The sequence below is a fragment of the Panthera uncia genome, assembly GCF_023721935.1.
Source record: "Panthera uncia isolate 11264 chromosome C1 unlocalized genomic scaffold, Puncia_PCG_1.0 HiC_scaffold_4, whole genome shotgun sequence".
Lineage (NCBI taxonomy): Eukaryota > Metazoa > Chordata > Mammalia > Carnivora > Felidae > Panthera > Panthera uncia.
Window position 1 is genome coordinate 85,624,019 of NW_026057585.1, and position 13,374 is coordinate 85,637,392.

Below are 13,374 nucleotides of genomic sequence, written 5' to 3' on the forward strand. Positions count from 1 at the left end.
CTGAAGCCAGGTCACGATCTCGCGGTCCGTGAGTTCGAGCCCCGCGTCAGGCTCTGGGCTGATGGCTCGGAGCCTGGAGCCTGTTTCCGATTCTGTGTCTCCCTCTCTCTCTGCCCCTCCCCCGTTCATGCTCTGTCTCTCTCTGTCCCAAAAATAAAAAATTAAAAAAAAAAAAAAAAAAAAAAAAGAAGCAGAAGTAAAGGCGTGGAGGAGGTGAATCTGGGCGGGGCTCGTTCATGTGAGGTTTGCTGCCATGAGCCACTGGGTTCACTGTCCCCCGGGACTCTCTGAAAGACAGTGTGAAATGCACCTCAAAATCACCTTAACTCAGGATGGAGGCACCAACTTCCTTGATGGCTGAAGCTCGCCCTCGGGGGCAGAACTCGCCACTCCCTTCCCCTTCGTGGCTCACAGATGCCTAAGAAAGCCCTCCGGAAGGAAGCAGGCAGGAGCAGGCCCTTGGGTGGAGGGGCCCTCAGTGTGCTGGAAAGTACCACACTGGCAAGGGAGCTCAGAGAAGGATGAGGGGAGATGAGGCAGATATTAACACTGCTATTACCTCTTTGAGTTTCTGTTTTCTTGTCTGAAAAATAGAAAGACTATGATAGTATGGAGGTTCCTCAAAAAACTGAAAAGAGAACTACCCTACGACCCAGCAATTGCACTACTAGGCATTTATCCACGGGATACGGGTGTGCTGTTTCGAAGGGACACATGCACCCCCGTGTTTATAGCCGCACTATCAGCAATAGCCAAAGTATGGAAAGAGCCCAAATGTCCATCGACGGATGGATGGATAAAGAAGATGTGGGATATATACACAATGGAGTATTACTCGGCAGTCAAAAAGAATGACATCTTGCCATTTGCAACTACGTGGATGGAACTGGAGGGTATTATGCTAAGTGAAATTAGAGAAAGACAGATATCATATGACTTCACTCATATGAGGACTTTAAGAGGCAAAACAGATGAACATAAGGGAAGGGAAACAAAAAGAATATAAAAACGGGGGGAGGGGGACAAAACAGAAGAGACTCATAAATATGGCGAACAAACTGACGGTTCCTGGAGGGGCTGTGGGAGGGGGGATGGGCTCAATGGGGAAGGGGCACTAAGGAATCTCTTCCTAAAATCATTGTTGCGCTATATGCTAAGTAATTTGGATGTAAATTTCAAAAAAAAAAGAAAAAAAAAAAAAAAAGAAAGACTATGATATACTTCCCAGGGGGATTAAATGACATAAAGTATTGGAAAGTTCCTAACGACGTGTCTGACACATAGCAGACAATCAAGAAATGGTGGGTATGGTTGAGCTCAGCACAAATGCCAGCTGTTCATAGAATCCTTCCTGTTGATCTCCGTCAAAGCATCCTGTCTGTTTCCTGTAGAGCACTTAACATAGCATGTGATTATCTCGGTTATATGTGTGTTATCTGTCTCTCTCCACCAGAATGAAAGCACCATGTGGGTAGGATGTTGATTTCTCCATTCACCGCTTGATCTCCGGGGTTGAGCACAGTGCCTGCGACATACTAGACTCTACTCAATATATTTTTTTGACTAGAAGAATTATTATATTAACAATAATAGAGAAGGACAGTTACAATTCTTTATTAAGTATGTACTCTGTCTGTTAACAGGACATTAAAGACCTAGCTGGATTCATCCGGACTCCAGCTGGGGCCCAGGGCTGAAAATAGTAGGCACAGCTACATTCAGAGCAGGACCCGAGTCCATTCCTCCAACACGAGCCTATGAACTTCCAGGCTCTGACACAAGAAAGAGCTAAGAGTACTCGAGCGGGTTTCAGCCAGGACAAGGGTATTTGGGGAGAGCAGGTTTGAAAGCAGTGATCTGAAAAGATTGAAGATATTGCGTAATCTTGCCTCTTCCCAAGGTCAGAGTTATAGAGAAGCTAACAAGGTTTAAGCTTCAGAGTCCTGTCCAAGGCCCTAGGAGGGTATCTACAATGTGTTCATATGGTCACATGTTTTATAAATTTTGAAAAAGTGGGGTGCCTGGGTGGCTTAGTCGGTTGAGTGTCTGACTTTGGCTCAGGTCATGATCCCATGGTTTGTAAGTTCGATCCCCACGTCAGGCTCTGTGCTGACAGCTCAGAACCTGGAGCCTGCTTCGGATTCTGTGTCTCCGTCTCTCTCTGCCCCGCTCCCATTCGTGTTCTGTCTTTCTCTTTCTCTCAAAAATAAATAAACATTAAAAAAAAAAAACCCAAATTTTGAAAAAGTAAGATATTTAAAATTCTTTTCAAAGAAGGTCTCCTCGAATTCTCTAAGCTTCAAGCCCCACAAAACCTGCATCCACCCCTGCCCCCTATCAGATCCAAGCTATTTAAGTAACCAGTGATCTGTGGATTAGCTCGTTTGATCCTGGCATCAATTCTATAATGTAGATGCTATTGTTGTCCCTGTTATAGATGAGGAAACTGAGGCCTAAAAACAGTCTTTGCCAAAGATCTCAGTTAGTAAGTGGTAGATCTGAGATTTAAAGTTTGTAGCCTATCTCCAGGGCCCAGACCCTGTGCCTTCCAACGGTGTATATTTGTTCTCTTGTCCGTTTTCCTGACCAGCCACGAGGTCCCCAAGGACACAAAGGCAACTAATTTCTATTTACCCAGCCCAGAGCAGACATCGACATACGTTGGTATATAAGAAAGAGCAAAGCAGACCCTGACCTCCAGGAGCTGGCCTGGGACTCACCCTTGAGCCTGGGTGTACCTAAGCTGAACAGAAACAATTTCATAGAATGTCAATATCAGACAAGGCCACTCTGTGTCCATGATGGACTAAGATACAAACGGGACCACTCCATACTCATGTCTGAACAAAATATGGACATTGTCCAAGCCACAAAAAACACCAACCATCCCCCTATTCTGGCTAATAAAAGGGACTATTGCTTCTTACTAATGACAGCTTTTACCTTACTGAACTCTTCCCCTCCTTCTAGATAAAATTAAGATCCTTGGTCATAGGATTACCCCTACTTTCGGACAGCATCCAATCCAGAGCAAAGCCCTCCTTCCTGCAAGCCTCCTTGAAATCATTTAACAGAAGTCCCGATTCTAAGTCTTTCCTGATACCCCTCTTTCTGAGATGGCCCACAGCTCCTTTTCATGTATTCTCTCTCTCATTGCAAGGAGTATCCAATTTACTCAATTACAGGTGTGTTTCTGGTGGTCTTTGACCACAATGGCATTAACACAGGTATCATCCAATGATGGATCATTGAGCATAAAATATCACTGTCGGGGTGCCTGGGTGGGTGGCTCAGTCGGTTAAGCATCCGACTCGATTTCAGCTCAGGTCATTTCTCACAGTTTGCGGGTTCAAGCCCCGCATTGGGCTGTGCACTGACAGCAGGGAGCCTGCTTGGGATTCACTCTTTCCCTCTCTCTCTCTCTGCCTCTCTCTCTCAAAATATATAAACAAACTGAAAAAAAAAAATCATTGTCAAAAGTTACAAAATGTTGCTCACCCCAAACTAGTTGATGAAGATAGAAAGAAAAATAGTGGTTCCCTTTGGGAGATAAGTGGTTATAAACTGGGAAGGGACATGAGGCAACCATTCAGGGTATTGGAAACGTTCCACATTTCAAACTAAGTGAGGGTTACGCCAATTTTTTTTTTTTTTTAAAAATTAAGCTGGACCCTTAGTATTAGAGCGCTTTACGCACTTTATTGTATACATATTATAGTTTGATTTTAAAAAGTGTTGTCCAACAACTTCAGCGGGGGAGGGGGGCAGGAAATCCAAACTAGTCACCTAAATATCAGTTTAGTAACTTAGCAACAAGGAGAAGGCTAGAGTGGGATGGTGGCCAGCTGGAAGGAAAACGTGAGCCGTTGGAGGACAGGATCTAGGATAAAAGCCTAGAAAGTCAAATGCTTGCTAAAAACTTAAAGCATTTGGGTTGTTTACCCCCGAAAAGACTAGATTGGAAGGAAATGCAATGGAACTCAAGTATTTTATTTTGCAACAGGAGTTTGGGCCCAAGACAGATCTTCCTAACAGTGACCAAAGAGGTAAAGGAGGCTGTGACGTCCCTGTCCCTGGGAAGTTTAAGAGTCAGTTGCCCAGCAAATACACCCTCCGTGGCCTCGTCTGGGAGTAGGAGACATAGGAGGTGTGAGCTGCCCCTCTCATGATTAGGGACTCTGGTTAGTCATGGCTGTGCTGGGCCAGCTGAAGAGCACTGATTAATGCCAAAGAGAGCATTCTCGGATCTACACTAAGCTTTCATTACTCTGCTGTCAGTGCCACCAACCACAGCTTTAATTAAATCCAGGGCTTAATTACCACGGTGCGAGACTACCATTACTCTTTCCTGATGAGTTTATCTTGGCTTCTGGAAGGATGGTGGTGGCGACAGGGTGTCAGGAGCAGAGGTGAGCCTCTGAATAGAAGAATTGAACAGGGACTCTGGACCCTGGTGACTAGAGGGTATGTGAGATGGGAGCCGGTGGTGGGGGGGGGGGGGGGGGGGGGCGGGGAGGGTCGCCTGTAGGACTCAGCACCTGACCTCAGAGAGCTCACAATTTCTTGGAGCGTTAAGACCTCCCACCTAGGAGATGGCACCAGGCAGTGCGAGGTAAGCCCCCCAAATGAGAGGCGCACACGAATGTCCCAGCAACTGAGAATGGGCAGAGCTCCTTTGGGGCTGGAGGAATCAGGGAAGCTTCGTGGGGAGGAGAACCTAGCGGACCGTTAAAAGAACAGGATTAGACAAGCCACCAGACAGGGCAGCACCCAGTGGAGGGAAGAGCACGACTTGGAGTGTGGAGGTACAAGCCTGGGACACCTGCAGAATGGTGAGGGGGTGCACATAGCACATAGCAGGAGGCAGAGCAGAAGAGAGGAGAGCCCTGCCAGAGAAGCATGGGCAACACTTCTGGGGAAGTGGTGGGGAGCCAGGTCGGGGAGGATCTCCAATGCCAAGCTGAGACAGGGAAACCGAAGGGACCCCTTGAGACAAAAAGCTGTTTTTTAATTTTGCCTCTTTTGGGCTTCTATTCTTGCTAGGACCGGTACCCCTGCCCTGCACATGCCTTATTGTATGTCCTCCTTGTAGGGACAAAGAGGTAATGATATCTTTGGAGCCTTCTTTCTAGCACAAAAGATAATACCTAAGGCACTACTGGAAAAGCCATCATGTGCATATTTCAGACCACTGGCACTAGGCATCTCGACACCAAGACCCCTGGCTCTAAGGACTGAGTGACTTATGATGGACATCTGGACCCCGTCCTTTTTCTGACCACTTCTTAGAGGTCTGAGAGGACACGGGCATCAGACCACAGTTGTCGATAAATCCCCCAGACCCCAAGCAAAGACAAGACTCATGCTCCTTTCCTTTCCGAGTCTCCCAGATGCTCTGTCTGTATCTGTTCTTCCTATATCTTCAATCAACTGCTTTTACCTCCTGCTGGCTGGAGGTTGATTTCCATCCTGCATGGAGCCAAGGATCCTCTTGGCTAGTCCTGCGGGACCCTCTTGAGGTCTTGAGACCCTGCCTGCCTGCATCAAAGCTAAGAAGCTGGGACCTCGTTCAGGAAGTAGTCTGAAGCCGCTGAAAGTTTTTAAAGTTGCTTGAATGATCCAAATTTGTTACAGAAGTTTACAAGACTCAAGGATGTGGCAACCCTCACACTCTTGTGTTACTGAGTGTAAAACATTCTTCACAATCCCTGTGCTCCTGGCTAAGTGCTGTTCCCTCAGTTCTTAATTTTAACATAGATCTCTAAAAAGCCTTGCTGACACCATCCCATTTCCTCCAAGCCTGGGCAGGTGCCCCTTTCCGGGTTCCCACACCCCCCATTGTGTCCGCCATCAGAGCCCATATCGCGGTGTTGTAATTGATTTGTCAGACTCTTCCACTAGACTGTGATTTCACTGGAGGCTAGGGACAGTATCTTATTCACCAGTGTGTCCCTAAGAACCAGCACAAGAGCAGCAAAGCGATGACGGATGGAAGGGCTGGGCTGAGGGTGGGGAGTATCCGTGATCACTCAGGTTCGCCCCTGTTCCATGTCAGTGAGTTTCTGGAGGACAATGGAAAAATCACAATTGTCAACAGGTTATGGATTTGGCGCCAATGTGCACTTAATTTGAATGAGCAGTCTCATACTCTCAGGGGAAACAGAATTGGGGGGAGGGGGGAAAGAACCAAAAAAAGCTCCGACCCCTCTCCTCCCACCTCCTTCCTTGAGAATAAAACGGAAGCCATTGCAATTTCTAGGCACGCCCGGGAATTATTTGAGGAATGGTGAGGCGGAGGGTTACTAACCGGGACTACAAGCAGTAACCCTCCGCGCGGGTCTTGTAATCGTGGTGGCGACGCCTCAGACCACCAGAGGGAGGAATCGGACCGCATCCCGGACCTTGGGAGGTTTCATCCAACGAGGCGGGGGCTGCATAGAACTCTGGGGATTGTAGTTCTAGAGTCGTAATGCACAATCTCGCGCGGTGCACTTCGGGAGTTGTAGTTCCGGACAGAGAAGCGGGGAACGCTTTAAAGCGCCAGTGGTGAGTTCTGGAAACTACAACTACCAAAGGGCTACGAGCTCCAGAGTAGTTTTTAGTTCCCGTCAGTTGACCTTCTGGGCTACTTCTGAGGGGTCAACTTGACTGGGTAAGTTGGATTGGAGAAAGCTCTTGTTCTGAACTGAGATGTGAGCCAACTTTTCCATCCTCCAGCCGGTTTTGGGGGCTGCTCGTCCCAATCCGAGGAAGTCCGCATTAATCCCTCATCCTTTTCTGTTTCCTGTTCAGACACCTCCAGTATCCACCCGCACCCTTCACCCTCCCACTGTCATCTTGTTCCTTCACTCCCAACGGCCCTGGAGTCCCACCCTGAGCTCTGGTGCTAGGACCCACCCCCCCCACGACCCCTCTCTGAGCACACAATGTGACCTCCCTGAAACCTGGGCTTCTTTATGCTCCACACCTCCTGTGTGCTTTCTCTCTTACCCTCACTTTCCGGTTTTGCATGGTAGTGGAAGGAGGGTCGCCATTCCTTCTTCCTAGTGGAAGAGCCCTGGACTCCCCCCGACCCGGGGTCTGGTCCACCTCGGCAGCTCACTCGCTGTGTGACCTTGGGCACATCAAGCAATCTCTCTGGGGCTCCGCTCTTGATTGACACAGTGAAGATGGTAATCGCTCTGTCGGTCTTAGGGTGAGGCTGTGTTGTGGAGCCAATAAGCTAATGTGTGTGAAAGGGCTTTTTAAACTGTAAAGCCGGGGCGCCTGGGTGGCTCAGTCGGTTAAGCGTCCGACTTCGGCTCAGGTCACGATCTCACAGTCTGTGAGTTCGAGCCCCGCGTCGGGCTCTGGGCTGATGGCTCAGAGCCTGGAGCCTGCTTCCGATTCTGTGTCTCCCTCTCTCTCTGCCCCTCCCCCATTCATGCTCTGTCTCTCTCTGTCTCAAAAATAAATAATAAAACATTAAAAAAAAAATTAAACTGTAAAGCCTCCACAAGCGAGAGAGGTTATTTTTATTATAATTGTTAATGCTCTGGACCCCTCTTATCTTGGCTCCTTTTCTATCTCTGCCCCCTTGTTGCTCAAGCCTGCCTCTGGAGCACTTGGTGTCTCTATTCTCTAAGAGCAGGATGTTTCCTCACTTCCTCCAGCGCCCAAAGGTCTTTAAGGAGCTTTAAGTCTCCATAGAGCTTTGTCTGAAAGGAAGCCCCAGAGAAGTGTTTATCGTGGACTCTGTCCTGAAATAGCCAGTGATGAAAAGTCCACACAGCTGGCAAAAGGGTGGTTGATATCTACTCACTGGAAACAGGGCCCCAGCAGGAGATGGACAGCTGCATTGTAGGCACTGTCCATTCCTTCTGGGCTCTTGTGGGCCTTTTTAGTACACTGTGGTTTGGGCTTGGGTGTTTCTGACCCAGAAAAGCTGGGAGGGAAGAATCCATTTTGCCAAAGGGCTTAATCCAGAAAAAATTTCTGAAAGAGACCTCAGCTGGGTATGGCGAAAGAGAGACATGGCATTATTCATTCATTTTTAAGATTTTTATGCGTACTTGAAATGTACCAAGCCATAGGCAATTATCAGCTTTCTTATTTTTTTTTTTTTCAACATTTTTTATTTATTTTTGGGACAGAGAGAGACAGAGCATGAACGGGGGAGGGGCAGAGAGAGAGGGAGACACAGAATCGGAAACAGGCTCCAGGCTCCGAGCCATCAGCCCAGAGCCCGACGCGGGGCTCGAACTCACGGACCGCGAGATCGTGACCTGGCTGAAGTCGGACGCTTAACCGACTGCGCCACCCAGGCGCCCCTCAGCTTTCTTATTTTAATTTAACTAGAAGTGACTTCATTTTACTTAAAAAGAACTTAGGCTCAGAGCTACCATCTCTGGTTCTAGGGCCTTCTACGTTTCAGGTGCTTTATATACATTATTATAATATACATTATTTCATTTAATTCTCATCAACAACTTCACGAGTACTATTATTTCTATCCTATGGGATAAATTATCAGAGGCTTAGAACTTAAGGAACTGGCTCAAGATCACAGCCAATTAAGAATTGGAATTCAGACGGTCGCCAAAGCCTTTTTTACACTATACCATATAGCCTTGTTTTTAGGTAGAAAAGACAGATTAAAGAATTGAGGGAGTTTAAATCAAAGCCAAATAAAGAGGCATTTATTGGGTCCTTACTACATAGAGGAAGCCTGATGATAGATGGTTTGGCCTACAAAGAAGTATAAAACACAGCCTTTATCTCTAGTATATCCAAAGAAATGAGGCCTAAGTGTGTAAAAAACTAAATCAGATTCATTGGATAAATTAATTCTTGCGAGTAGTTATATGCAAGGCGCTACATTAAGCCTTGTAACCAGCAAGAACATGCTTCTAGGTGGCCATGGGGATTCAACTAAGTGAAATCTTAGTCATTATCAGTTCATTAATATACAGTGGTGGGCTGGAACACTGTATACACTCAGTAAATATTTGTTGCATGCATACATCTCTGAATAAAAAGTCCTGTGTTCCCTCTGGACCAGAGGTTCTCACACCTTGCTGATGAGAAACATGGGCAGCTTTTAAAAAACTGACCTCCGGGAATGAGGACCTTAAAATCTATATTTTTGAACGTTTCCCAGGTGATTGTGATGATAGGTTCAGGAACCTCTGAACTAGGTTCTACTTGAACTGTTCATAGGCAAGTCACTGATCGAAAACTGCTAGAATAGGCAGTAATCCAAGAGCTGTTCTAAAGCAGCCCGTGATTGGTTACCAGGTGAGGGATGTGGACAGTGCTTAGATTTGAGAGGAGGGAAGGTGGAAGGACTTGGGAAAGCACAGAGAACCGGGGATTTCTCTGGGCCTTGATGGGTGGAATAGGTTTGCATGGGTAGAGAGGCTTCTAGACAGGTTCCACCTTGAATTGTTTGGATGAGCTAAGCAAAGCAAATTAGAGACACCTGGACTCATTTCCTTGGAAAATTATATGGCATTTATTGGAAATGACTCTGGATACTTTGTGTGGGTGTCTTGTAGGCAAAATTGGATTTTCCCATTCCCCCCCCCCCAACTCCCCCTGCCTTCCTTGGACATCAGTTAATGTGAGCCCAGGGAATGCAGATTCATTTTTGGGTATGCCTCACTCTGGCTAATTAGCTTTCATTTGTATTTATTTCCAAACTTAATGACCCCCCCCCCCCAGAAACTTTCCAGGACTACCAGTGAGTTCTACTCTCCCATCTGTTTAGCAGTCTAACTCCACTTATCCTGATTTCCAATCCCAAGCACTGTTCTCTATATGCAGAAAGACCAACATCTTTTCCCGTAAGAAGCTAGTATCATTCTGGTTACCCAGTCCTGAAACCTGACTCATCTTTGGCTCTTGTCTCTCTCTCCCTTGCCTCCACAAATCCACTCCGTTGCCAAATCCCATTGTTTCTACATTTCACTCAATCAACACATATTTCCTGGATACTTCATAAGAGCCAGATACTATACTGGGCGCTTTAACTACATTATTTCATTTGACCTCCCTAGCAACCCCATGAGGATAGATAGCATCCCATTGTACTGATGGGGAATCAGGCTTAGTGAGATCGGATGCTCCACCCGAGGTAAGAAAGGCAGCAAAGGAGCTGGGCTCAAACTTGGCTCTTTCAGACTTAATATTGGTGATTTCCACACCCTCATTTCCAGAGTGGATTCCAACTCTTTAGCCTAGCTCTTGAGAGACTGCTACCCTCCGTATCTGTCACACGTTTCTTTTGTCACCTCGCATCCGTCACTAATGACTAGCTGTTTCTCACGTGTGCTTTCTTACCTCTGTGTCTTAGCTCATGCACTTTCTTCTCCTTGAAAATTAACTTTTACCACCTTCTCCCGCCCTCCACGGGCAAGCTACCAGAGTGTGTTTTCTTCTCAGAACTCCTACGTCTATCTGATCTTCTTATCTGACCTTCTTTGATGGCAGTTAGAACTTGGAGCTGCTTCATTGTCATGTGGGTGACATGTGCCCTGTTTCCCTGCAGAGGCCTGCCATTGGTTACACCCGCAACGACCAGGGGAAAAGCTCAGGCTATGAGACATGCTCATGCACATGCTCAGTTTCACTCTGGCTAACTGGTGCACTGACTACATCAGGAGCTCAGTTTCTTTTTAAAAAGAATTGGATTCTGCGGTGCCTGGGTGGCTCAGTCCGTTGAGTGTCCGACTCTGATTTTGGTTTAGGTCATGAGCTCGCGGTTTGGGAGTTCAGCCTCATGTTAAGTTCTCTGCAAATAGCACGGAGCCTGCTTTAGATTCTCTGTCTCTGTCCCTCTGTCTCTCTGTCCCTCACCTACTCACTCTCTCTCTCAAAAGTAAACATTTGGGGGCGCCTGGGTGGTTCAGTCGGTTAAGCGGCCGACTTCAGCTCAGGTCATGATCTCTCGGTCCGTGAGTTCGAGCCCTGCATCGGGCTCTGTGCTGACAGCTCTGAGCCTGGAGCCTGTTTCGGATTCTGTGTCTCCCTCTCTCTGACCCTCCCCCATTCATGCTCTGTCTCTCTCTGTCTCAAAAATAAATAAACGTTAAAAAAAAATAAACATTTAAAAATAAGTAAATAAAAAGAACTGGGTTCTACTACTACAGAGTAGTAGAAAGAAAATCACTTATTATATTCCAAAGGTAAATAGAATGACGTTAGGATTATCGGTTATTGAGTTTTCCACTGGACCAGACAGTTGGAAGTTGGCAACCAGGAGATCTGTGTGTAGTAATAGATACACTTGTGATGTTCAACAGTTCACTTAACCTCTTAGGACCTTGATTTCTTCATCAGCAGCACGTGTATATACTGGGGAGGGTGGGGGAGGATTGATAGGAATGGTCTCTAAGGTCTCTTCTTGCCTAGACATGCTTGGACTTGAACTTTCTTTTTTTTTTTATAATTTTCTTTTTAACATTTACTTATTTTTGAGAGACAGAGCAAGACAGAGCACGAGTGGGGAAGGGGCAGAGAGAGGGGGGTTACACAGAATCCAAAGCAGGCTCCAGGCTCTGAGCTGTCAGCACAGAGCCCGATGCGGGGCTCGAACTCACGGAACGTGAGATCATGACCTGAGCCAAAGTCAGCTGCCCAACCGACTAAGCCACCCAGGTGCCCCAGGACTTGAACTTTCTGATCCATCCCAGAGTGTCTTAAAGAAAACAGAATAGTGTAATGACCAAAAATCTGGGGCTGGGACTTAGCATATCGGTTTAGATGCTTTTGGTTCAGGCATTGGAAATCTAAAGTCAGTTTAAACAAAAAGGGGATTTACTGACTCATGTAACTAGAAAATCTAGGAGTGAGTGGGTCAGGCCTTTCATGTATAGTCTAGAGGTTTTTTTTTTTTTTTTAGCAACTGATAATTTATTAAAGAGGTTGATTTAAGCGTCTGCAATGGTGACTTCAACCTCAACTCCTGGCTCAATACTGATGGAAGTAATCCGCTTAACAGTCTCAGAAGGACTGTGCAAATCAGTGAGTCGTTTGTGTATCCTCATCTGAAAATGATCCCAAGTCTTAGAACCTTCACCACAAGGAGTTTTTGTTGTAGTGATTCTCAGAGTCTTGGTAGACATCCAAACTGGTCCTTTCACTTTGAGATTCTTTTCCTTTGCGCCTCTGATCAAGTCAGCACATACCTTCTCCAAAGATTTTATGTTGCGGCTGGGTAGAGTCATTCTCATTTGGTGAATCGCCACCTCTGGTTCCACGGGTGTCTTCCCGGGGTCTTTAAAAGCCATGGCTGCAGTGCGGCTTCCTGAGCAACTTGGTGAGTCAGGAGCAGGAGCAGGGCCTCCAAAGCTCTGCTGTAGCTGCGGCCGTGTCTTCCTCAAAGGGTGAGATTCTTTTTTTTTTTTTTTTTTAAGTTGATTTATTTATTTTGAGAGAGAGAGCGTGTGCGCATGTGCACCTGAAAGCTCATGTGAGCAGGGGGTGGATGGAGGCAGAGAGAGAAGGAGAGAGAGAATCCCAAGCAGGCTCCACGTGTGAGTGCAGAGCCCCGCACCGGGCTCCGTGTCACGCACCTCACGAACCACGAGATCACGACCTAAGCCGAAATCAGGAGTCGGACGTTTGACTGACTGAGCCGCCCCGCATTTTAAGATAAAGATAAAGAGAGTGTTAATGTCTTCACAAATAGGACTCGCGTTTCTCCGATTTGCTCAACTCTGCTATCCATCCTCCTTGGGTAGCTTCGTCCTTGAAGTAGCAAAGCAGCTCCCACATTCCAAGGCTTTGTATCTGCACATCACTCTCATTCAAAACAAGAAAGAACTTTTCTGTCCTCAGGGATCAAAAGTCCTGAGCTTTGCTCTGAATGGACCAACTATGTCATGTGCCCACTTTTCATCCAGATACCGACCAGGGGACACCAAGGGCTGATCGGGCAGCCCCGCCCAAGTCACACAGGAAGGCAAGATAGAATGCATGTTGAGAAGCTTGGCCATATTCTCCACTGTTAGAGCCACACTGCTCATGATCAAATTCTGGCTCTGTTAGCTGTATGTTCTTGGGTAATCTATGTAACTGGCAAACTCATCAGTTTCCTCATCTCAATTTTTCAATTAGTAATATAGCAAAGCACTTGGTGTCATTCCTGGCATTCCATAGGTGTAATGATGACGATGTTGCTGGTGATGATGAGGTTGCAGAGGGACAGAAGCCATGGCATTAGCTCCTGTTTAGGGAGCAGCCAAGCTCCTGGAATGTGGGCTAGTCCGAAGCACGCACACCTGCCACGTTCAAGGCTCCTGTTTGATCTCCTGCCACATCACACTCTTCCCCTATCGCTGCCCTTTCTTGCTCTGTGTAGAAGTGCTTTCCTTCCTCTCCCTTGCCTCCAGA

The 13,374-nt window shown here is 46.8% G+C and overlaps 2 protein-coding genes and 1 long non-coding RNA gene across 3 annotated transcripts in view; 1 reads left to right on the forward strand and 2 right to left on the reverse strand.

Annotated features, from left to right (window-relative positions):
• Positions 1-5,594: 5,594 nt before the first annotated feature.
• On the reverse strand, positions 5,595-6,453 carry LOC125912925 (uncharacterized). The gene is made up of 2 exons (XR_007454873.1): positions 6,308-6,453; positions 5,595-6,062 (listed from the first exon to the last, which is right to left on the reverse strand). It is a non-coding gene; the product is annotated as an uncharacterized LOC125912925 (long non-coding RNA).
• A 129-nt stretch (positions 6,454-6,582) lies between these two features.
• Positions 6,583-13,374, forward strand: part of PAFAH2 (platelet activating factor acetylhydrolase 2) — a 50,766-nt gene continuing 43,974 nt past the window's right edge. Inside the window, exon 1 of the mRNA XM_049617744.1 lies at positions 6,583-6,652. The gene's annotated coding sequence lies outside the window, so the exon portion shown is untranslated. The remainder of the gene's footprint in view (positions 6,653-13,374) is intronic.
• On the reverse strand, positions 11,895-12,330 carry LOC125912924 (40S ribosomal protein S20-like). The gene has a single exon (XM_049617746.1). It carries the CDS (start codon positions 12,267-12,269, stop codon positions 11,910-11,912), a length of 360 nt encoding a protein of 119 aa, XP_049473703.1. The 5' UTR covers positions 12,270-12,330; the 3' UTR covers positions 11,895-11,909.

Bases quoted from the DNA above. Each gene is read 5' to 3' on its own strand.
- LOC125912924 (XM_049617746.1), bottom strand. From the start codon at position 12,269: ATGGCTTTTAAAGACCCCGGGAAGACACCCGTGGAACCAGAGGTGGCG.